This window comes from Phasianus colchicus, chromosome Z (assembly GCF_987193195.1).
Source record: "Phasianus colchicus chromosome Z, bPhaCol1.hap1.1, whole genome shotgun sequence".
Lineage (NCBI taxonomy): Eukaryota > Metazoa > Chordata > Aves > Galliformes > Phasianidae > Phasianus > Phasianus colchicus.
In genome coordinates, this window is record NC_143476.1 from 84,595,464 (window position 1) to 84,621,910 (window position 26,447).

The 26,447-nt window shown below is 41.6% G+C and overlaps 1 protein-coding gene across 1 annotated transcript in view; it reads right to left on the reverse strand.

The window, feature by feature from the left end:
- The window catches only part of UBE2R2 (ubiquitin conjugating enzyme E2 R2), a 51,986-nt gene that overhangs the window by 8,847 nt on the left and 16,692 nt on the right, over positions 1-26,447 (reverse strand). The window contains exon 2 of the mRNA XM_031611638.2: positions 2,820-2,906. Within this exon, the coding sequence (XP_031467498.1) occupies positions 2,820-2,906 (87 nt within the window). The remainder of the gene's footprint in view (positions 1-2,819; positions 2,907-26,447) is intronic.

Consider the following 26,447-nt stretch of genomic DNA (forward strand, 5'->3'; position numbering starts at 1 on the left):
CAAATGTTCCTCATAGTAAACTGAAAGAATGATATTTGTTCTATAGTCAAATGAGATCCTACTTCAACACTGCAGGCTTGTGATCGGTATCCAGAATTCAGCTCTCACTGAACCTGCCAGGTGTACTAATTTAGCAAGCTGTCATCATCTTGAAGCATCTTTTCATCAAGAACATAACTACAAAAAGCAAAGTAGCACCTGGAGCTGCTGAATACCCAAGCACACGTTTATCTTGCTGGAATAGTTTGCCGTAACAAGGCAGTTTCTCTTTCTGGATCTCAAAAGACTTGTGCAACCTATCAATATTTTTTTTTATCATTTTAAGGTGAAATTAACCTTACTCAAGCAATGTTTATGTTCTCTTCTGGCTTTCTTCCAAATTCCCTTTTGTTTACACAGGTTCTCCTTTAAGCATTTCCCAGGAAAATTCAGTGATGTTGACCTGGAAAAAGTGTTGCTGACCAAGAGAAAGAGCTGCAGCACTTGTGGGATGTCTTTCATAGCATCAGGTTAAGCAATATCTGGGCCAACAAAAATTTGTAGTATGAATATGAAGAGGGAAGCAAGGATTTTTCCTTTTTGCTACAGTTAGTGATACATGTTTGAGACTACAAACAGGACAAGGTTGAGTCTGAAGGAGCAGAAGTGTGGTGGGACCTGATGAAGTCAGCACAAGGATTTAGGGATCAGTATAGTCAAGTAGAGAGTACAGTCATCCTATATATGTTTTCGAAAGATAAATGTATCGCTTTCCTTGTTTCTAACAACCAGAGGAAGGAAGAGCCTATACATCTATTATGATGGAATTAGAAGGTTGTGTTACCTCAAAAATCTAAAGCTAAATGTAGTTTTAATGAAATTCAACTAGATGACCGAGCAAGTAGGATGAGGAAAACGCGTAAGTTACTGAAGTGTTTGCTCAGAACTGGAACGTCAGCTTCAACCTCTCCATCTGGTCTCACCAGCAGATTCTGCAAACTGTTACTTTCTTTCATCTCCACTACACTGAAAGATGTTTTTTTCCCTCCTGACAAACCCTCAAACCTCAAGCCCTTCGCTGATTTATTCTCAGTTTCATTTGGAGTTATCCCAGTGCCTCATTTCAGTGCTTATATGTTGTTTCCAAAACAGCCTGCAAGCTGTTTCAGATTCTCTCAGCTCCAAGAAATATCACTATGAACATAAAGAACAAAGATGAGAGCTGGAGTATTTGAAGAGTAACCCCAAAGAACACCCATCAGGTTTTGGGTTAGTTTCTCCTCCTACCTTCAGCTGTTTCTAGAGACAATTTTTCATCTTTCCTACTGGCATGGGGAGAGGTCCTTTCCAAGACTCATTTTGTATGTACCATTTTGGTAACCATTTCCCACTCACCTCCTGCATGAGAATGTCTGGATTCAAAAACATCTACACTACAGTTCTGCAATAATCTGCAGGTGTCAAAACTTTTTTTTTTTTTTTTTTAAAGTTTACTTATAAATAGAACTCCCATACTACTACTGAAAATGATTCTTAAAGAGAAATGCTATCCTTGGCTACACGTTAGATTTGGTGTCAAGTTCAAAACTGAAGCCAGTAGACAATTAGATGACTGATCTTAGGAAGACTCTGTGCCTAACAAGGCAGTAGTCCTCCTGCGCATCCAGTAATTAGAGCTAATTACAATCCTGTTTTGCACTGAAGTTTGGTTAAGCTTTTGGCTATTTATGACTAAAAGATCAGTGAAGTTCAGTGTGATATTTGGAGAGCACTCATCCAGGGTGGACATCCAGCAGCAGTGACTTGTTAGCAAAGGGCCTTCAAAGCCCAAGGCATCAAATGAAGCCATTGTTTGCTCACAGTGAGGAAGAGAAACGACATTCCTGTTTAGACCCGTAAGAAGCCTGCAAAATCTCTTTCAGGAGGACAAGGTGACAAGAGCATTTTTGAAAAGCCTTTAGCATCTTGAAAAGTATTCTGGTAGCAGTCCTAGCAGGCTGACATTTGGTTAGAATTTTCAAAAGTTCAGCAGGCATTTGATTGGCCTCTAAAAGTTTGTTTTCATCTACAACAGGTCTTCAACTTTCAAATATGGCTTTCTGAAACTGGTTGGTTTTGAACCAATTGCAATAATCACTTTCAGTTGCTCCAAGACAATGTTTTCAAGCTAGGGAGTGCTGCTTGCCAAAGAAAACTTATACAAAGATACTCCACTTCCCATTAGTTGTACGAAGATCCAGTTATGGATTCATCAACCTGCAGTACTACCCTTTGAGTGTGACCAACGCAGGAACTAATCTAAGGGCTGCTTCAAATTGGCGACCAGGCTGCACGAGACTTCTGAAACTGGACTCCAACTCAGCTCCAGTTCTCTTGCAGTCAAAGTGCCCCAAGACCAAACCCGTTCACCTGTAGGCTGGTTGCTGCAAAAGACTTCTCCCTGTTTTATTTTGTTTTACACAGTCTTGTGGGATGTGCTGAAAATGATAATGAAAAGCACACCAACAACCACTAGTTGCTTATGTACCACAGCAGTGTATGACACCCTTATCCAAGAACCCCTTGAAACTGCTGGCATTCACAGTACAGTGCTTCATCTGAGGCTGCCAGCTGTACATGCCAGTGTAGTAAAGGCTTCATCCTTGCCTACAAGAACAGCATTTCATACAGGTTTTAGAATTAACTGTTCAACCATGAATTTGGCATTTAACATAAACTGCTAACTGCTTCAGTTACGGCCAGAGACACTGAGTACCAACAATATATGTTTAAAAAACTAGAAAACCTTCCCACGTGCCTACGAAAAACTTATTTAGAAAACCAAACAAACAAACTTTTACCTCATAAATGTTGGGGTGCCACATTTTGGTCAGGAATCTGAAGGTAGGTGGTGAATACGGATAGTCAATAGGGAATTTAATGTGAGCCTGGAAAAAGCAAAACATCTTAGTTAGGACAAAAGGAGATAACAAGCTACTATTACAATTTCCATCAGGGCCGCAAAACAGTTCATTTTATATACCAGTGCCCACATGGGCTTGCAGTACAACTCTACAGTTTCAGTCAAAACAGAACAGTAACTAAAAGAAGGAAAAAAATTGAACACCTGGGCCCTAAGAGCTCAAGTTCAGCCCTGAAAATAAACTAAAAGATTATTTACCATGTCCTAATTCAAGCAGCACTATCCAACAGCTGTTGTTCAGCAGGGTAAAAGAGACGCGAAAAGACAGAACTCGAGATATCATTGCTTCTTGCTGGGTTCAGAAGCAGGCTAAAAACATGTGCTATAGTGAGAATATCTGTTTCACGCATGCCAGTGCAAAACTTTTAAACTAATCTTTTTGTGTGGAAAAGGGATTTAAACACTTGCTTAGCTGAGACCCAAGGCGTTTTGCTTTTCTTATGTAAAAGGGACTAGTCTATCTGCCTAGGTTCCTAATACTGTACTTCCTGCCACAACATGCCTGAATGCTCTTTTTGTGTCTGTCTAATAAATCTGTGCAAACCAATGAACCAAATACTGATGGGCTAGGACAGCAAACATTGCCATCCAATACCCATGCTGTCAGCAGATGCTGGTTGAACAAGATTCAGAGCGGAGTCTGTTGTGCAGAGGCTGCAGAGATCCCAGCACTGGATATTATCTTCCATGCTGTCCTGCCATTCAGAACAGCCAAAAAAGCCAGCCAGTAGGGAATAGTTCTGCACAGCAAAGCCCCAAACCATTCCCTGGCACAGTTCAACCTGCCTGGAGCCCCTCCACCAGCCTCAGATGGGATCTGCAGAGAAGCACTCCCCATCCTCTGCCCCAAAGCTGTGATTGGGAACGCAAGAAATAAACCTGAAGCAAGTCACGCATGGAACAAGCTGAACCTCTGCTCATGTCCTGCCACTTCAGGTCAGATATTGGGAAAAATTCATTGTCACAAAAAGTGTGGAGGAACCAGCACAGGCTGCCTGGGCTGATGACATGAAGATGTGTCACTGATGGTCAATGGGCATGGTGGGGATGGGTTGATGGCTGGACTAGATGATCTGAATGGTCTTTTCCAACCTCAATGATTCTATGACTCAATGACTCAGTTCTTAGCCACCTACCTGAGAAACAGTCACTGATCTTGTTCATTCAGATTATGGGAAGTTTCATTGATTTTTTTTTTTTTTAAACAAAGTTCCAGAAACATTAAAAAAATTGATTTTGAGTGGTCAGGCTGGAGGGGCTCTGACAGGGCTGTGGGTATTCCCACTCACTGCAGAGGAACTGGAACAGATGGTCTTTAAGGGTCCCTTCCAACTCAAAAGATTCTATGACTCTACCTAAGTAGCTGAACACAGTTTTATTCACAGACTGGCATATGCCTGTATGCTGTAAGCCAAATCTTACTAAGCCAAAGTGCCAGGTAGCCAAGAGCAGAACTTGCTGATAAAAGTTCAGTGGCTCACACAGCTAACATGCTGCACTCTTCTCATGCTACTGAATGCACATGGGTATGTTCCAGCAATATCAAGCCCTTACTCCACAAGAATTTGCCCTGAGGTATTCACAGCCAAATGATTCACATCTTCTTAAACAATCCTAGCCCACAGTTTAAGGTCAGTTTACGTGGATGGCACTGCTCCAAGAAGAGCAGGCAAGTGCCTGTTATCACTGTAGAAGCAAGCAAGTGGAATGTGCTGCCCAGGACTGGAGCAGAGCAAAGATTTACAAAGGGCAGGGCAGGTTTAGTTCACCTCAAGTGCTTGCATATCATAGGTGCAGACTTCTCCAGACCACTGGGGCTTTCCCATGCCCACTCCTGTGCTTACATGCAGTTTCGTGAGATCTAAGACATGAAACAGCCCAAGGACTGAAATTAAAAACATAAGAGACTACAAAGCTCAGGATGGAGCTAGCTAGAAGAACTCTTGGCAGGAGCTGTATGGTCTTACATACAGGTACAGTTCCTACCTGACTGAAAAAAGACCTCTGGTAGCATGTCATGTTCACAACCCACATACGTGGCTGGGTGCTAAGGAAGAGGACCTCATTCCAGCCAGTACAGACCCTCCGCTCTCACATTATCTAAACCTAGGAGTTCCACCTCAAGAAGACTACTGAAAAAGCCAATCCAAAGCAGCATTTATGGTCTCTGTGCACGGTAGAAGATGGCTTCCAGTTTCTAAATCCTGTTCTGCAGTCACAGCTCTGCAATAGAAGAGGGCTATTGGACTGCCTGCATAGCAATCATCACAGAATTAATGAAAGCTGATGTTTTGCTATGGGAAGAATGCCTCAAGCTCCAAAAAATGTTCCAGAAAACTTCTATTTTTCTGCAAAGGCAGCTGAGACACCAGCTTGCCTGTAATCAATCCTGTTTAGAGAAATGGTAGGGCCACTCTGTGAGATGCATCTAGTTAACCTGTGTGTTTGGCACATTAAGAAGCAGTACTGAAACATAAAGCAAATGAAGCCTCTGTACAAAGTCAATTTCAGAGCCACAAGCCAGTGGAGTAGGAAACTCCACATTACAAGCAGGGATTTTTTCCTAGTAAGTGCCACTTTCAGGTCCCCATGCTGAGATCATTCAAAAGATGAAAAGTGAAACAGTTGTTTTTCCAGAGCATTACAAACAAGTCCCAAATAATTATTCTGCACCTCTTCTGTAACAGAAAATCCCATAAAATTACGTAACACCACTCTATATTCACCAAATGCTATTTGAGTTTCTGATGGGCTAAGCTAGCCAAGAATTTCCAAGACAAACTGCAAGACTGCTTGCAAAGATAAAGGAACAGCCATAATTACAAGTCATTTTTTTTTTCCACTGCAAGCTCAATTCTAAGTGTATTAAGAGGGGAAAAAAAAAAAAGAGTCTGAATTAGGCAATAACTTTATTTATGAAACTAAGCAATAGCTCATGAGGTTTCTTCCTACAGTTTCAAGCTGAGCTCTCAAAACTGCTTCCTGATCCCAGCAAAGCTCAGCGAGGACTGCTACGTACTGAAAGTTGCAGAGCTGCAGGGGAGCTCTTTGTCAGCCTGCCTACATCCAGACAAATGAACCTACTACTTGAGATTTAACTCATCTCTGTCCGCAGACACCCCCATAAGTTTCCAGCCACTACTGCATTTACCATGTGTTTGACTCCTACAGACATAACCCTATTTCAGCGTCCTGATTTTAGCTACCTTCTCATGCTGGCTCCTTAACACCACAGAAAGCACCTGACAGAAGCAAGGACACTCATCCATTCCTCCTTCCCCACTTTATAACTCGTCATACTTGCAGACCCTAGAAAGAAATGCATAGACTCACCAAGTGCTATGTCACACAGACCAGACTAGCAGAAGATTCAGACCTCTGCAGGCATCTACTGCTACTGCACAAGAGCTTCAACCTCCAAATCACTCCACAAAGCATTATAAGATTATTGTTGACAGCATCCTCACTTCTGCTGTTTCCTATCTTACTGTCTTGCTCTTGGCACTGTCAGTGGTGATCACACTTCAGATTTGTTTAAGTTTTCTTCAGAGTCCATACTTGGTAAGACACAGCCATAGTGAAATCTATGTATGTAGGAAAAATAAAATCCTACTAGATATCCAACTCATCAGACTGAAAATGCAAACCCAGTGTTTTTACCAGCTGTTGAAGACCTGATTCAGTCATTATGAATAACTAGTGCAGTGAGTTTGCGTTTCCAGAGGTCTTGCCACATACTAATTCAACACTTACATATTAATACCATCACCCTCTTGGCGGGGAACACTAACAGAAGCAGGACTCGCTCCTAACTTAGCTGTTTAGAAATCCAGTATTTATTCCAGCCCAGCTGTCTATGACATTTTGTTGTCTGACACTATTTTCATATACTTCTCTCATGCTGAGAAAACCTATGCTGCATTTTCAGGCAGTGAAGGAAGGAACAGTGAATCCATCCTATCTGTCCTCTGCAGAAAGGCAAAGGGGGGGGGAAAGTTGGAGGAACACCCATTTCTTGGAAAGCCACCAGCATTACAACAACTGACCTGATTTGGTGATATTGGGAAAGCCAGAAGCTTTTAACTGTGGCCAATGGAAACTGCAGCTTTCTGACGTTTCTGACAGTGCCAGTTAAAGTAATTTCTATTTTGTAACATCATCAGCTCAACACAAGTCTACGAACATGCCACACAGGTTAAACCAAGCATCTTCTGAAAAGTGTAGTTGAGATACAAAAGAAGCATTTGAATTTTTAAATTCAATATTAAAATTAAATTTTGTGCACCTCCTGCCAACACAGTGCTACCTGCACCATGCATTTAACACAGAGAGAGCCAACAACAGCAGAAACTACAAGACCACCACAGGATTTAGTGTTAATATGTAATCCCGCAAAATGCCTTTTATTGCTTGTAGCACATCCAGCATTTATACAATTCATCTAGTGGATTTTCCTCTTCCACATTAAGCCTGGATTATGGCATGCAGTATTAAACACCATGTGCTGGAAAACACGTTTAGCAGAGGTCAGCAGCCTGTTCTGCACACCAGTGAGGTTTAAAGCACCCTGATGTCCTTCAGCTTCAGAACCAGAAAAGCAGCACTCAGGCTAGCCACACTGTAATGGCTCAATATTAATTTAATAACTTTTTCCAGTAAAGGTCAATTACTGGAAAAGGTAACAAGGAATGCAAGAACAATGTTGCTATTTCAGCTCCAGATATTATGACCTAGGACCCAAGCACTTTATTGTAGTAGAACTGGGGACAACCCTAGTGAGTAACCTGGTCTGTATCCTGGGTCTGTTCAGGGAAAAGACGACTGAAAGGGGATCTGGTAAATGCTTATAAACATCTAAAGGGAGGAGTGAGGCAAATGGGTGAGGCCAGGCTCTTTTTGGCAGTGTGCAGTGATAGGACAAGGAGCAGTGGCATAAAACTTGAATGTAGGAAGTTCTGTAATAACGTGTAATAACTTTATGGTATAGGTGACAGAGCACAGGAACAGGTTGCCCGGAGAGGTTGTGGAGTCTTCTTCAATGGACATATTCAAGACCTGTCTGAATGCCTACCTGTGTGATCTATTTCAGGAAACCTGCTTTAGCATGGAGGTTGGACTCAATCTCTTTATGTTCCCTTCCAAGCCTTGCAATTTAGTGATTCTGTGCATTCTGGCATCACTTTCCAGCAGCACCAGATGATCATATTGACATTGATTGTGCTTTTAGGGTAGCAGGACCACATCTTCACCATCTAAAGAACCTGAAGATGCAAGAGTCCATGGGACTCAATGAGATCCATCTGCAGGTTCTGAGGGAATTGGCAGATGAAGTTGCCAAGCCACTGTCCATCATATTTGAAAGGCAGCCTGGTGAAGTTCCACTGATTGGAAAGGGAGAATATTAGCCCCCATTTTTGAGAAGGAGAAAAGAAGATCCAGGGAACTACAGGCCAGTCAGTCTTCCCTCTGTGCCTGGCAAGATGATAGACCAGATCCTCCTGAAGGCTCTAACTAAAGCTCATGGGAAATAAAGACAAGGTGATCAGTGGTAACCAACACAGCTTCATCAAGGGCAACTCGTGCCTGACAAACTTGGTGGCCTTTTATGATGGAGTTACAGCATCAGTGGATAAAGGAAGATCAACTGACGTCATCTACATGGATCTCAGTTACGGGGACAAGCAGATAGAGCTGGTGCTCTTCAGCCTGAATAAGAGAAGGCTCTGGGTGGACCTCATAGCAGCCTTACAGTACCTGAAGGGCCTACAAGAAAGCCGGGGAAGGGCTTTTAATAAGACACGCAGTGACACGATGAGGAGAAATTGTTTTAACCTGGAAGAGGGTAGATTCAGACTAGGTATTAGGAAGAAATTCTTTACTATGTGGGTGGTGAGACACTGAAACAAGCTGCCCAGCAAGGCTGTGGATGTGCTGTCCCTGGAGGCACTCAAGGGCCAGGCTGGATGGGGCTTTAAGCAACCTAGTTTAGAGGGAGGTGTCCCTGCCCATAGCAGGGCGTTGGAATTATTATTATTATATGATTATTATATGATATTAAAGGTCCCTTCCAACCCAAACCATTCTATGATTCTATGACTCTAGTCCAAGTTAGAAGGTCAGGAGAATTATGTCTTTCAAGTTCAGAAAAGTACCTTGTTGCTGCAATGGCTGTATGAACAGTATTAGATGCTTCATATTCTGTACCACCTGATCTGCTTCATAGGGAATTTAAATCATGAAGACTTGAATGTGAAGTGAACTAAAACTCAAAAAAGACACTAAGTTCAACAAAGTAAAAAAAAGAAGAAATAGAGCAACAAGTGGGAAGGCCAAAGATGACTCAAAAAGTGAGGTTAACTTACAAAATCCGAGACTGGTTAGACAGGCAGGGGAGTCCATTCTTGCTTAACTAAGTCATCTTACATATATCTCCTAATGCAATTACCTGGGGCAATACCAAACATTTTCAAGGCAAGGCTACTCAAGCATAGAACAGATTGCTTTTTAGCAAAACTTCTTTTTAAAAAAGCTGGGACAGCTAAATCACACAACCTACACCAAAGCAGCAAGTCTGTGATATGACCATCAAAGTACAATTACACCTTTACAGTAAGGGCTTTGAATCCCATGTCAGTCTGTAGCTTCTTCAATCTGAAATCACAGGACTAACAATTGACATGAACCTGTGGCTGAACTGGAATGGTTCTGGATTGGGGAACATGCTGCAGCCCTGTTCAGCTGGCCTGTATCCAGGCTCCTGTGATCTCATACATTCACACTCTGCTGTCTGGAGCATCTCAAGGGATCTGAGTAAATAAAACTGCTCTAAACAATGAAGTCACTCAGAACAAGCAGTGCCTGGAAAACAGACCTTTTTCTTCTAGCATTATTCAAAAGAAACAGAAGGGGTTTTGTTTTGTTTTTTAAATATTGTTGCTGTTTGATATCCTAAAAATTCAGTCTGGAGATTTTAGCCTTACTGTGATAACTGTCCATGACAGCTGCTGCTCATTGAGAGATTGAGTTAGCCTGCACAAGTCAGCTGCACTTAGGATCACAAACAGTTTAGCAGTTAAGAGAATACATTTCCTTCCTGCAGTGAATTTTACTGCAGGGATATTCCATAATATTGTCCAGCTAATTGAGACAGCCACTTTGGCTCCTGTTAAAAATACTCCTTGTCAGTGTTCTCGGGCTAGGAACATCCAGCTGAAGACAGGGAAGCTGCAAGCACTTGCATTTTGGAAAGTTTACTGCAGACAGAGAGATTGGGACAAGCTGAAAACTGAATAAGGACTGCCCTTGGCATCAGGCCACCTGCATACTTCTGGGGATGTTTCATATCCCATCACAATGCTGAGCACGGCCTCACCAGCCAGTGCCCACTGCCAGCTGCTCGGGGTTCAAACGTGCAGTGCCTGAGCTCTGATGCAAAGAGGTTTTTCCTGCCTCAGCACCATGCCCCAGGCTGCAAGATAGGTAGCATCCAGCAGGAGTTACTGAATTGGAAATGGAGAGATAAAAATTTCCAACCTGTCCATTTTCCACTTGGCTTTTACATCTGTCTGCTAGCTCATCACAAAAGAGGCAGCTACCAGCAGCTATATAAGACAAAAAACCAAACCGAATGACTTGGTCCTCTTCTGTACTGCAAGCTGCAGGCCCAACAGCTCTGCTAAACTTCACCCACGTAGCCCAGTGATAAAGCAATTTCATATTCCCACATGAAAAAGCGGATGCCAGCTGAGGTTGGGAATTTCCATGCTGAAATATCACTAGATTCTGCTTCTAGTTCAGTCTTGTTCCAGAATCAGGTCTGATTAAGAGCAGTATGAATGGAAAGATCAAATTTTGGCAGACTAGATGTGAGAGACTTTTATGATCCCTGAAGTCCTTACGTTGAGGCTGAGTTCTTGGGACTGATGACTTCTAGTTTCCCTGTAGTCTATACACAAGCTGTATCACACAAAGTCAGGTGCACCTGGAGTGTGTTCTGCAGAGATGCTGGTCTCTGTGACTATTTTTCAAGCAGAAACAACTGACTCACTTCTTATTTATATCTGTACAAAAATACTGACTTCTTTGTTTGGACAGAATAGGAAGAATAATTCCTAGTGTGTGAAACATAGGTCTCCCTGTACTGTCTAGGTCTTACTGAAGGAGCTAAAGATACCCATCAATGCTGCACCTAAAGCTTCCATCTCCACTTGGGTCTCTGCTTTAAAAGAGGAGCTAGCACACAAAGCAGTTCTACTGTAAGGTACACCATTGGATACCTAAGCTGGTATAGTTATGGCACTAAGCAGAGCTGTTTTAAAAACTGCTTGTGTCCATTTCTGAGAGAGAGAAAGAAAAAAATTCTAACTCTGTTTCAAAAAATAATCAAGATTTGTGAATATTTGAAACTGCTTATTCAAAGGTTTGTGTTGCATTACTGGCATCTCAGGCAGCATGTGTGCAAGCCCTCCAGTTACGCGTGTATGATCAGAGCATCAGCCTCCATTTGCCAGGGTCCAGCAGAAAATCTCATTAGAGCTGCAATAGCCTACAGCATATTCAGTATTCTGTTCAATCTCACATTTTAAACTTCCGTGATCTTGTAAGTAAACTCCTGTAAGCAGATTTACATAGATTCACTCCATGCATATATGGAACGGTTGAACAGCAGACACTAGGATGTACTTGGGAAATATCCTGGTCACTTCTATAGTTCAGTCTGCACAAATTCAAGTGATCAGGAGCAAAATAGATCAGTTTCACAATCTTTTGTATCAGGTGTGACAGAGTTCCTATGAATTCCACTGCTCACTCCAGTAGTTTGCACATTCACTAAAATGCAATAGATTATCCAATTTTTCAGTAAGGTAAGCTATAGAGTTTGCAACTGCTGAGCAAAAAGATGATGTTCAAACTAGCTTCATAAATAAACACCATTTGCTTCAGCCTGTTTAACTATTTTTAGAGAATTCTCAAACAAATACCAGCCTAACCATTCATGAGTCAGTCAGTGACTAATTGCCTTGATTCTCTTCATATGCAATCCAGGCCGTATGCAAGAGGAAAGCATTCCTCATGGGAAACCAATCACATGTTCTGCTAAAAACTCAGGGCAGGCCTTGATGCAGTCACCTCTTTCATAAGCAGCAAGGGGAAAGGAATATTTATAGCATTGCAAGTGTAAACCAAAGCACAGTGCTGCAGTGTTACACAACTTCGCGTTTCTCATCATGGCCAGCAGCAGTTCTTCTCAAGAGATTTCTCAAGCTCGTGTACCAGCTTTTATTTGAACAAGATATATAGGTATCTAGCAACTGAATTGCAGCATTCAGGAAGTGCAGTCTCTAAGAAACTTACCTAAGCTGGCTGACACACAGAAGCCAACTAAGGACTGGGCAGCCATGCTGCCGACCTTTCAGCCACTGCATTGCCAGCTGTGAGCTGTCCTGTTCTGAGCCGATCACAAGCAGAGGCAGATCACACTTAGCAGCAGAAGCAAACACACCTGCAGGGCTCTACCACTTGCAACCCAGAGAGATAAATACAGCAGCACTGTCTCCTAGAGAAGAGACAAGGACTGGATTCATGCAGCTTTATAATCCTGTACCAATACAACTGTATGTTGCAGCTGTCTGTAGAATGCCCCTAGTTTTCTATGAGCAAGCAAACTTTGACACACCCATGCAAAATGCCACCCTGCTGAGCGTCCCCTAGCTGGCTGCAGAAAATAGCATCAAGTCGTGAGCTATTCACTGTTGAGAAGCCTGCATTTGATCATTTTTTCACATTATTGCATAACAATGTGCCTGTCAGCTCCATTATCACAGGGTATTCAGAGATATCAAGTTTAAGTTTAAGCTAAAATAAGTGCTTCAGCTGATACATATCCATCCCCATGCCTCAGGCTATTGTTTCTACGGTAACAGGGTGCTTTTTTTTTTTTTCCCCTTAGTTGTGATTCAAATTAAAAAAGCATTAAGCATTGTGTTACTCTCTACCTCTTTTCACCCCTACCATGTGTTTTAGATGATTTGGAGCTCACAGGGTAATACAGACCTTACATTTCAGCACAGCCCTAAGGAAACAGTTACTGAAATTCACATTCAGTCCTCACCTTCTGAGGATCACCAAGAATTCATCTCCTTGTAGCGACCATGGACCATTTGAAATTTTATTACAAGTGGCTAGAGAAAAAACATCTTCAAAATGCTTGTTCTTGATCATCATTAGTACATGGATGATTAATAAGACATCTTTCAGGCCAGATGAGAGAAAATACAACACAGAATTGAAAGTTAGCATTCATACTCTGGCTTGCATTCCAACAAGTTACTATGTAAATGGCTAACATGACATCTAGATAAAGCCAGAATTCGCAGTTTCCTGAAACACCTCCTGAAAGTGCGGGCAAAAGATTGAAAAGCAGGTTGATTCCTCTGCAGTGCAGCACAGTTACCAAGGTAACCTTTGCCCCTCTGATTAAAGTAGAGACAGGATGATAAAAGCTGAGTTCTGTACATGAACAAATATTCTTGAAATTAAAGTTATATCTAATTAATTTAAATTATTTATATTAAATTTGAAGGCATAACTAGTAAGAGTAACAGCCAGGAAGAACCAATGCAGACTACTGCAAGTCAAGCAGCCCTCAAGGTCAAACCAGAGCTGTGCAGTGAGGCATGTGTAAGATGAGAACATGCAGGTTTGCTGAGTGTATGAGAGAAAGCTGGACCTTGCCTCATCACCAGAGGAATCCTGAGCAATTGCATGAGTGATGACTCTCAAACAGCTCTAACACTACACACTAGTGCCTACCTGTAAGTGGAAAGAGAAGGAAATTAAACTTAATTAAGTTTGTTTCTGTATTTAAGCATACGTCACAGATAATGCACTTGATTCAAAATGGCAAGTCTGACTTAGCTTTGCATGAAAGTTGAGTGACAGATAAGCAATCATACAGAAGTGTCATACCAGGAAGAAGGACAGATTATCACAGATTGATAGTGTGCATTTAGTGAGGAATGTGACTGAAGAAACAATTTCAAATACTACAGTGCAAAAAGATGCAGCAAAAATCTAACAGAGCAATCCACACGGAGCAGCAAGATTAAAAAGCAGAGGTGGATTCAAAGAGAACAAGAGATGCTACAGCTATGTCTATGGAGATGTGAAGCAACAGCTCATGCCTGAAGAAAATAATTTTTCAAGAACTTAGAGCAAGTTCGACTGTGAGATACTGCTTTCTATCTAGAGTTCTCTGGTGAATCTTGGAAGATCTACTTTTCAATTTCAGCTTTTCTTTTAAAGGCATTGGAGTTTAAGAGCACTAACTGCTGGCAAAACAAGTAACAAGAGCCAGTCTTCCCTTAAGTCCTCCCATACATGACAGAAACCATGTAGCATGTTCCTATTTCTAAGACTCCACAGAAACAAGTCACACTGTTTTCCTGCAAAGATTCATCTAAACACTCCTCTGTTGCTTAAAAAAGTGGTATGATCAGCACACACAAGTATCTGTGAGCACAGATCACTGCCACTTACTCCACAAGTACACGCACAGTATCCAATATGTGCTCCAGCATTCTACAGTGCTCAAAATGTAGCATCTGCATGATCCATTTGGGAATTAACACCTCTTATTTAATTCTGAGAAAAATTATATCTGCACATCTATAAAGCCTAAAACCTGAGCAAAGGGCTTGCTGGCTTTTACATGGACTAAGCTGAGGCTATCAAAACCCAGGAATGCATGAGAACAGAAGATTCATCCTGATTTGTATGCTGGCTGTGAACACTTAATGACATTCTTCTCTGTCTTGTAAGATTAATTTTTGAAAACTTGGTCCTAATGTTGTCCAGATGTTTGACCAAGTCTGCATCTTGGCTTCATGGTACCTGATGCCTTGATCCTCCCAAGTTGCAATGCAGTAACAATCAGATTGCAGCAGAAGCTGGCAATGTTTTGTGAACATATGCATATACATCACTGTCAGGGGAAACCCACCCTCAACACACATTGATTTTGAAGTAATCATAATCTTATCTATGCCAGGATATCAAACATGCTGCAAGCATCCAAATATGCTGATCTCGAATAAAAATGATTTTACCACACTCAACATCATAAACATTTTTGTGCTAGCTTTTTTTCTAGTTAATGGTAAGCAACTCTACAAGTTTCCACTCAACACCATTTTAAAGTTCACCAGCAGTTAATGGTCAGTAATTATTTCTAACCGATGATTCCTATTCAACTACCCCATCAAAAGGATGAGCTATTGTTTTTAATAAAAATTAGTTCACTGCTTGTAAAGAGGTGTTAGACTGTCAAACACCTGCATCCAACTTAAAGCACAAGCTGCTTCCCCTCAGACAAACAAATCCAAAGCATGACTTGGAGGAGCCTCTAGTGGTGATAAAGCAGATGTGATTATGAATTAACAGATACTCATGTGAACAACCTTGCAGGCACTAGCCCACGGACGCACTGCTTGTAGTTAGACTGCCAGCAACTGGAAGCCACAGAAACAACTGGTATCCAGTAGGCTGACTTAAATGGTGCTCTGCCTACAAATTTTACATTGCCTTGACTCAATAAAGAGGACTTTTGTCCTCCTCAGACTGCAGATCACATTTAAAATATAAATCAAGCAAAGAAATCTGAAGTTTGCCAGCACATCTCCAATCACTTCATAATAGCGATTATATCTGATTTGTACAAGTCACATACTGACAGGCTGAACAATATTTTTAATTAACTGTGACTATGCACACCGAAAGTAAGGATGTTCAAGGTGTGCACTGCAGAAACAAATCCCTGGAACAACTTTACACAGACAGTATGCTCCGTATGTGCCGACACTGAACAATGCTTTGCTGCTGGAAGATGACTTTCCCAAAGCTTGCATTCTATTTGACAGTATCAACTGTTAAGTGCTCTTGTTTGCACCACTTCTGGCAAGCCCAAGAAACTACACAATTTCTCAGATTTTGAAATATGAGTATGAATTAGCCATACCAGCGTGCTGCAGGGCAAAAACTGAAAAGCTCACTTTATTCCTTCAGGGAGCTTGGAAACACCATACTTTTTGATAAACAATAATTGCAACATCATAATGCTTTCTTCAGCATAGCAAAAAAATCAAGTCCAAAATAATTTGGAGATCTGCTTGCACCCGTGTGCATACCATTTGGTTTCTACTACCTAGTCCTTAAAGAACTGGAGGACTTAAGGGGGCATGTGGCTCCAGGCACTGAACAAAACAGCTGACTTCTGTTAAAAAGTTTGGACGCTGCAGATGTTAATGCTGCTCCAGCACTTTCCAACAGCAACTACAAGACTAGATACTGTTCACTTTGGAGAGGTTTGGTCTTTAGCCTCTGGAAGAATTATCTCACAAGAAACTAAAGATCTCTATCTTCTTCATGACTGCACTTGATACGCGAAAATTTCACACGTGCAAAAAAATCAGTAATAAAGCTGAAGTTGAATTATCTTTCAAATACTATCAGAAAGCATACAATTAGATGCAGACCAAATGAAAAGCCATCTATACATGATCAGTATGTTTACAGCAACTGCCACTTGATAAGACCTGCTTTACAAGACCTGGATATACTACAACAGAAAGTATAGCTCTTAAGGCATTCTCTGCTTAATAAATAATATATAAAAAGCTAAGTATCATGCATTATTTAAATTATAAATATAATAAACCCTGCTGCAATGGATGAAAATTACACTCCAAACTGACTGAAAGCCAAATACAATTTCTTTCCTCCCTAAGTAGTCTGCAAATCTATAGTTCAAATTAGTCACAACTATGCTCTTGTATGGCATTTATTTCCTGAAAAAATCAGAACAATTTACATGCTGCTGTGGAGTAAAGATGCAACAACATGCATTTAGAACATTGCATGCCTTGGCAGATTTGGAGGGAGATCAACATGCTGCTTACTGGGACGAGAGAACCAATAGTTGTCAACTGCTTTCCTGCAGCTCCATTTTACTCCGTGCTTCACTTAGTTGTGTTTCTGTACAAGAGCAGCTGTGTGTTGGAAATTTTAGAGTAGGAAGAGTGCTATGATGTACGTATGGTTCCGGTTTAAAAAAGTATTTGCCACTGGCTCCACAAGGACTCATTATGGAACATAATCAGCTCACCAAACCATCGTGGATTATGCACCATCACACTGCAAAGAGCTTAGAGTAACAAACGTAGGAAATACCTGCGCTACTGCAGCAGTAGCATGGGGGGGACAGTTGCAGGAACTGACTCTAAACGTTTACCCTGGAAAAAAACCACCCAGAATCACTCTTGTTCCCACTCTTGGGAATTCAGCATTGAATATAACCAAAGCTCAGTCTCTCCTTCACCACCCTGTCCCAGTTTTTCAGCTAAGTAAAATGGTTTCCATCAGAGACAGTGACAGCAGTAACCTTTGCTGGCAGTCAGAGCTGAGTATCAGATCCGAGAACCCCTCTTCCTTCACCAGAAGGCATATGTGTGTCATGGATCAGCAGTCTGCCTGCATATCCCTCCCACCCAAAATGGCCCTGCAAAATAAAGATTCTCCGTCTCCTAGAAACAGTCCTGGTGATGCCTACAAGGTACACCAAGGCAGCATTTTGTATGATCAGCGCAAAATACGCCTTCATGTACACTGCGGGGAAGAATCAGGAGACAGTGATCCTGGCTATGCCAGCAGGCTCATTTTCTGCACTGGGCATGTGAAGAGTTAAAATGAGAGCCTATAAAAATTGCAACATATCTAAGCCTTACTCTTGATCCATGCCTGCTCAGCATTACACTCACTTTAATTCCAGAGCATCCTGCAGTAACTCCTGCTGTGTAACTGTACCACCAGAAGCCCAGCTTCACACTACTGAAGGTCTGAGGACAAAAACCTTGTTTTTTTTTTAAACACCAAATACCCTGAACTCAACAACCCTATCACACACAAAGTGGTTCAACAAAAAGGCATGCAGTAACAGCTGCCTCTTCTCTGAGTGCGCCAAATCCATTGATAAATAACATTGCTTGCATTCATTTTAATGCTCACACAAGCATTATCATCTTGAACTTGTTAATTTTGAAAGAAATCACACTACTCTTATAAATTGACATATTTGGTTATAAAAAAATAATTTCTTGGAAGTCTGAAAGTAAAATGCTATTTTCTGTTTTTTGGTTTTTTTTCGATGCTACACTTTGGTGCACCTGAAAATACCCAGAGGCACTGATTCTATTTTAATACTATTATCTCCTTACTACAAGATGCTCTGCAGTAACAGATGAGCTCTCCTCCCCTGCATGGCAATGGTGAAGCAATCACACAGAGATAAGAGAATCCCTTTTAACTCCCACTTTGCACCCGCCTATTAGTACACTCATGAATACTTTACTCAAATAGGACTGCCTTCAGAGCTTTATAGAAAGCTTAATTATCACCTTTGGCATCAATTAGGTCAGCAGAAGCTGGTGCTTTCTGAAACCTGCTGGAGAGCAAGACAGCTCACTTACCATGGTTATGTGAACTTAGGAGGGAATCAAAGCCATTACTATCACAGGAAGTAGAAGAAGCTGCATATACTGTTGACAACATTCATGATATATATTTTCATTTCAAGTCAGATTTAGAATCTGATGAAATGGAAGAATCTTTCTCAGCAAGGGCCTTCCCCCTCCCAGACAGTGCACCTGCCTTCAGCTACAGACTTCTGGATGCTCAGCCACCATATCTTGGCCACACTGATACTGATGGACTTCAACATATCAACTCTAGTTCTCACAAGGTCAGGGAGCCTTGCACAGGAATGCATAATTGAATTTACAGCCTAATTATCTTCTTTTGTTGCTCCTCCTTTTTCTGATTGATGGTTGTATTATGTATGCATTCAAATCAATCTAGGTTTTAGCAGTAGGGTAAGAAATTTTTTCAAAGGACACTATGCTTTGAAGTTTGGAAAAGCTGGAGCTCTCCCTCCAATTACCATCACAAATGGCAGGAGATATCCTACACATTCTTGACTGGTAGCTTAGGAGTATCCAAACTTTACTCTGAAGGTTATCATTCTGCATCCACTATGCGAGAAGTTTTAGAGAGGACTAAAAAAGACCACTTTTCTTCAAGAGACTTCTTCATGTTCTCAGCGTTTGAAGCAGCCAGGTCAAAGCTTGTCTAAAAGCAAGTGTTGGTATTAAAGTAAGAACAGTACATAAATCACTTGGGTATCAAAAAAGCAGAAGACTTGGCTAGCTATAATGTGTCACGTCAAGAGAGACCACATTTGCACTAATACACATAATTGCCAGGAATGCTTAACCTGCTAACAGGTTACACTAATACAAGGGAGTTACACTGAAGTACAGCAGATAGATGACTGCTGGTGACTGCACTGCCAGTTTTCAACTTTATGTACAACAAAACAAGCTATCACATTGATTTTGCCAGATAGTGTACACTTCAGAGAGCTCTGCAAAACAAGGTGATTAGACAACACTGACAAACCAGTCAGTGAGTTCAACAGCAAAGGAGAACATTTTATCTGCTCATGGGCTCTGCTCTGGTATCCCAGGAAACCAGCTGCAGCTGCTCGGTTCAAGTTGTGTGCTATGGCAAAAATGTCTGCAATTCAGTTCTAATAATCACTATTTCTTCAGCTGCTAAGCAGTGTTTATAAGGCAGAGCAGCAGCTCCTCTGTAAAATCTGCAGCATGAGCTGTGCATGCAATTGCAGAGTACGCCTGTGAAGTCAGGGCACTCTAGTCTCAGAAATGTTTCAGCTAGGTCATCAGCTGAACTGCAGCAGGCAGTTATTACATGAGATTTGCAGGGGCGTTGGTATAAAAGCTAGCTCCCTTGCACTGAGCAGACTAATGAAGTATGGGAGCTTGTGATGCCAGGCAATCAGAAGTTAAATGGTCATCTAGTTTGTTAGCTTTGAATAGCCCTGTCACCCCTTGTTACTCGAGGAAACTTTCTTATCATCTTCATTAAACATTTACCCCGCCCCAGGCAGTAAGCAAAAAACTTCAGGGGGATGATTTTCTACCTGATAGTATTTAGCTTGAAATCTCAGCGTCCTAAGAGCTCTAAATTCCACTCATTGAACTGCCACTAAATTGAACGGTCACTAAATTCTAAAATAGTTTGAATACTGTAGACTAGTCTGAAATCAAAGTAATTCAAAGTACGAAGTATGATCACAGAATTGCTGCCATTGTATGTACAGCACTCCAGTCTACCACTCTGCAGCCTGTAAGAGTTTTCCCTGGATTTCTCTTGCACATAAAAGAGAATCAGACTTTGCAAACTCCAGAAGCTAGCATTTAAACTTCTGAATCCTTATTACAGGATGTATTCAGAAATACATATGTAGTGCAATATTATTTTCAGCGTGCTACACAGTTCAAGTGGTACTTTGCAAGCAGTTACGACATAGTTTTAAAAAAAGACTAAGTGAAAATTCAGATTTACAAACTGACATTTATTTAACTCAGATATTCAGTGATATATCCTGCAGCTAATATGAAAGAGATCAGAAGCACATTGCACTGTGGCAATCAGAACATTGCAAAGATCCCAACTGAGCTTCAGGTCACTGGAGAAGGGACTGCAGATCTGATGCTGAAAGTAGCCGTACACACAAATGGCTATCATCATTTACACAAGGTGACCAATCCGTATTTGATGTCTTCTTTTTTAAAGCTTTTCTATTAACACTCTGTTCCTTTCCGCTAATATATGCAACTCAATGCAAGTGTAGCTGCATTACTTCCAATAAAAACAGATGAGGTAGTATCAAGAACAGAACAGTGGGCTGAGAAGACATGCAGCTTTGATTTAGTGCATAAAACGGTATCAAGAAGGACAACAAACTAAAATATGACAGTAAGACTCAAGTGTCAACTGTTTAGAAGAAACTGCATATTAGTGCCAAGAACAGATCTGCAGATTTTTCAAGCTTAGTTTCTGTGCAGTCAGCTTCAGTGTTCTATAGCACGAAGAGCCTGTCAACAGCAAGAAGGCATTTTAAAATAACAGAAAGCATTGCAGTGAACTCATTAAAGCACTCAGGAAGCTCAAGGCATACCGGATGGTGAACAGAGACAGAAACAAGTTTTAAAAGGAGATTAAAGATGTGAATCTATTTTCTCAGTTGAAGAGAGAAATTTCAATGCTAAGAAGGTATCGCCAAGAGAACATGGTGCACTTTTATTGTCACAGTTATCCAGAAGAAATGATGGCAAAAAAGTCTCCATGCTACTATCTGATAAACCTCTAATGAAATAGGGCCAAAATCTCTTTTGAAACCTGAACTTGTATAAATTTATTTCTCGTCAGCAAAGACATCTTCCTTCCCCACTTATCTTCAAAGAAGATAATGCAACTTCTCAGCACCAAGCAGTTATATAGACAGTTCCAGATTTTATTGTAATGGGTAGTCCTGCATCAGTTTCTTTTTTTTTTCTTCTTTTTCTAAGCAAGCACGTTGATGGTTGCTTAGAATGATCCCTTATTGGGAAGAGGCTAACAGAAAATACCGCAGAGTAACCTGAGTGTTTCAATCAGCAGCAAACTATCTGGTACTAAAGGCTAGTTCTGAGAGAGATGACTGATGCAGTTGCCGAGCCGCCCTCCATCATATTTGAAAAATTGTGGCTGTCAGGCAAAGTCCCTGTTGACTGGAACAAGGGAAATGTTACTCCCATTTTTAAGAAAGGTAAAAAGGAAGACCTGGAGAACTACAGGCCAGTGAGACTCACCTCTGTGCCTGGGAAGATCATGGAGCAGATCCTCCTAGAAGCAACATTAAGGCACATATCAGACAAAGAGGTGAACTGAGACAGCCAGCATGGCTTCACCATGGGCAGATCATGCCTGACCAACCTGGTGGCCTTCTATGATGAAGTGGTGGTACCATTGGATGGGGAAAGAGCGATGGATGTAATCTACCTGGACTTCTGCAAAGCCCTTGACATAGTCTCTCACCACATCCTTCCCTCTAAATTTGAAGGATGGACTGTAAGGTGAATTAAGAATTGGTTGGCTGGTCACAGCCAAAGGGTTGCAATCAATAGTTCTGTGTCAGGATGGAGGCTGGTCACAAGCAGTGTCCCTCAAGGACCAGTCTTGGGACCGGTGCTCTTCAACATCTTCATCAATGACACAGATGATGGCACTGAGTGCATGCTCAGCAAGTTTATGAATGACACCAAGCTGAGCGGAGTAGTCAATACACTGGAAGGAAGGGAAGCCACCCAGAGGAACCTAGACAGGATAGAGAAGTGGGCCCCCATGAAAACCTAATGAGGTTCAAGAAGGCCAAGTGCAGGGTGCTGCACTTGGGCCGGGACAATCACAGGTATTTATAAAACCGAGGGAAGAACTCCTTGAGAGCAGCCCTGTGGAGAAGGACTTAGATGAGAAGCTGGACATGAGCCAGCAGTGTGCGCTTGCAGCCCAGAAGGCCAACTGTGTTCTGGGCTGCATTAAAAAAGGGGTGGTCAGCAGGGAGAGGAAGGTGATTGTCCCCCTCTATTTGGCTCTTGTGAAGCCCCATCTGCAGTACTGCATCCAGGCCCCCAGTACAGGAAGGATGTGGAGTTCTTGGAGCAGGTCCAGAGGAGAGCCACCAAGATGATCAGAGGGCTGGAGCACCTCTCCTGTGAGGAAAGGTTGATGAAACTGGGATTGTTTAGTTTGGAGAAGAGAAGGCTCCAGGGAAACCTCACTGCAGCCTTCCAATATTTGAAGGGAGTATATGAACAGGAGGGGGAACAGCTGTTTACGAGAATGGATAGTGATAGGACAAGGGGGAATGGTTTTAAATGGAGGCAGGGGAGGTTTAAGTCAGATATTAGGAGGAAGTTTTTCACACAGAGGGTGGTGAGGCACTGGAACAGGTTGCCCAAGGAGGTTGTGGGTGCCCCATCCCTGGAGGCATTCAAGACCAGGCTGGACGTGGCTCTGGGCAGCCTGGTCTGCTGGTTGGCAATCCTGCACATAACAGGGAGATTAAAACAAGATGATCATTGTGGTCCTTTTCAACCCAGACCGTTCTATGATTCTTTGATATCAAGAGCCAAGAAACATGTAAATTGCCTACTGCTGCAGGAGACTATGGTGACCTTGGCTTATCCTAGGGGCAAGATATGCATTATCTGGCACAAAATTCAGTGCCATGATACCTTGGGTTGCCCAGTGCTCCCAAATCTGGGAAGCTAACCCAGACTACAATGCAAGAAGAGGTCAGGGGCAATTAATGAACTCAAAAAAGATGGCTACTTTGCAGTTTATGGTATGCATAAGCTGCATACCATATGTTGGTAAATCAGAGTTCTTTTGAAAGCCAGTGCATTCTAAAGGTTGCTGACAGATCACTGTTTTTGCTATAAATAAGCAATGTAAAAGCTGGCTTCTTGTTTTTGTATTCTTCCATAAAGGTAAACATGGCACATTACTGACATGCTCTGTAGAGGAACACATGTTGCTGAAGCCATAATTTTCAAATCTCCATTGTAAATCAAGTAATCGCTAAGTGTGGCCAATACTGCTGGTTTGGCTATCTATCACTATACAGCAAGTAAGTCACTAACTTCGTTATTCCACCCTGCCACTATCCACTTCAGGCTGGAGCATCCCAAAGTGTTGCCCATGCATTGGGATGAAGGAAGGAAACCTATGGAAAAGTACCAACCCAGAGTGGAAAAGTACCAATCAGAACTACCTATCTATTTATCTACATGCTTGAACGAATGCAACTTTCAGATCATCAGTAACATGTAAATTTTTTTTTCCATAGACAGTTTAAAAAATTATCCTGTCATGAGTTTTCTAGTGGGAGAAAAAATGGACATCTCAAGAGGATTTCAACAGCTGGTAAAGATTCCCAACTGGGCTTTTTCCATGTGTGTGCAGTCCCACACGTACTGGAAAAAAAAGCGTCAGCTTGGTTGAAGAGTCTCATGACTACAGTCTTGACAGTTAACTAAGAAATAAAGCTGGAAGTGATCGCTAATCATTTAGCTTAAAATGAGCAACTTCCTAATTTCCTGTGCAAGCACTAGTGCCAGCTCTGGTGGAAGAACCGCTGCTATGACTTGTACTGGTTTCCCAGTGTACCCTTGTTCAGAACCTACAGTGCTTGAACACTTTCTTCCTCAAGCAATATTACTAAGGATTTATAACAGCACAGTTCAGTGCAAGGAGCAGAAACAACAGTTCACGCACTTCTGTTTGGGATGTTCAGAGCTCAAATGCCTGTAATAGTGCTACCCATGCAATGTCATTATTCACCCAGCTTTTAATTATCTCTTTTGGCTAGGTTAACTCTGGCTTAGTAATTCTGATTGTGTCCCAGTGAGACAAGCCACATGTAATGTGGTGCTTGGTTTCTAGACTGGGATTCTGGGCTTGGCTGCCCTGCTGAACACCCAGATGCTTATGTAGTGCCTGTTCGTCTTCACTTGTTCACTCAGAGGACTATAAAGCCAAACAAGCTCTGTTTTGGTACTGCAGGTTCTATCCCTAGTGCTATCCCTAGCAGTTAGCACACTGCAGCTGTCTATGCACAATCACAGCTGTACATGTAAACATGTACACCAACCTCAGCAGCCTTCTATAATGGCTGTGCTCCCCAACTACAAAAAGAATAGTGCCTCCGGCACACTGCCCCTGTTCTAGCAATATACCTTCAGGCATTCCATAGCGGGGCAGGAAACTGCAAGGTTCTTGGTGATAACACTTCAACTGCAAGGTAAGATGCCATTTTTTTATTTTTATTTTTTAAATGTAGGAAAAACAACATTCCTGCTGGCAAAATGGCTCTCATCCTTAAAGGCAACTGTACTGGCAGCTTTGCTGCAGATTCAATACATTTATGTCTTCAAAGTGCATATCTTGAAACAAATATCTGGAAGACATTTACATAATTAACTATTGTTTAGAGTAGTTCAGCAAGTCATGCTATCTTTTCAAGATAAAAAGCATGCAGAGATACAAAGGTTGAGCACAGTGGCTGTTTACAGCCCACAGTAATAAGCAAATGGGATGGCATTTCAGGCTTCAACAGTCTAGATATTCCACTAAGGGAAAACCAAGCAGTCAGATGCTATGGAAGCGACCTCGGCAATATTCAAGCAGTGACATATGCAGCACAAGCTCCTTTGTGTTTCCTGAAATAATGCTCAGCCTTTTAGAGCAGCCCATGTGTGGACAAGAGATTTCATGTTTCATGCAGGACCATTTTATTGGACACAGCCAGGAGGATTAAAATACTGTCAGTCTCCTATCAGCATGGAAAAAAAAAATTCTCATAAAATCCAAAGCAGTATAACTCGCACTGTTACCTAAGCTCTGTGCTGTAGAGTTCATGTCCACTGCATATTCACTTCACCATTGGACACTGCAGACTGTACCAAAGGTTTTTTTGTTCCTCTGCTCTAATCTCCAAAGTAAACATACAAAGCAGGATATCTAATTATATCTAAGGTAACACATAGCTCATTTGCTTTTTGCTGCAAAGTTAGCATTAAAATACAGCCAGCACAATATCAGTTTAATGATCATGGCAGTCTGCATCACTAGTTCATTATCCTTACAGTTCAGCAGTTTAACACAAAAAGCAACAACCACAAGATTTTTAATTTGCAAATTAAACACTGACAGATCTGACATTCTTGTACATGTTATCACAGGACATTAAAGTTGCTTCCAATGTGAAGCGATTTTTTTAATGTCAAAACTTCATTCAAGAGACAGCTGACAACAGCAAACCAAACAGAAAATTTCATTAAAAATTAATATGCAAATAAGCCAGCCACATGTAACACGCATAAAAATTACAATAAAAGCAGAAAAATCAGGTGAGTAATCAGGTGTTTAAGGATGGATTTCAGTGTAGAAGGAAAATTGTTTTTAAAAGAGTTTCTCACATAAATACACAACAGCACTGAGCTCAAAACAGCAAATGGCCAAGGCTGCTGCCTTACCCCTTATCTCCACAGTGTCCTCCAAAAAGATACATGTACAAGCAAAAAGGATCCTGCACTCTCCAGAAGAGGGTATTAGCTAATAGCTATTTACAAGTAGCTCATCCTTCGACGAGCTGGACAGTGCTGGAACAGGAAAGACACATCTGGACAGAGTTGGAGCAAGAAAGACAGATGAGTACTACAAGCCCAGAACTTATAAAGTACATCAGAGGAGCAAGCATTGACCCAGGGAGCCACACCAGGAAACCCCATGCCTAAACACAGGATTCTCTATATATCCCTCCTCAGTAATGCTCGGTGAACTGCCCAATAGCAGGACAGGAAAGAAAATGCCTTGAAGTGTCCCAAACTCAATGAACTTAATCCTGAACTCAAGGTTACCAGCAGGTATTTGTAAAAGGCTGACTCAGAGCCTGAAATCCTGTACATGACCAGCTTCACCACACATTCAGTTCAGATGATTGGCCTATTTCCTCAAAAAGCAGCTAAATTAGGACACCTTATTCAGT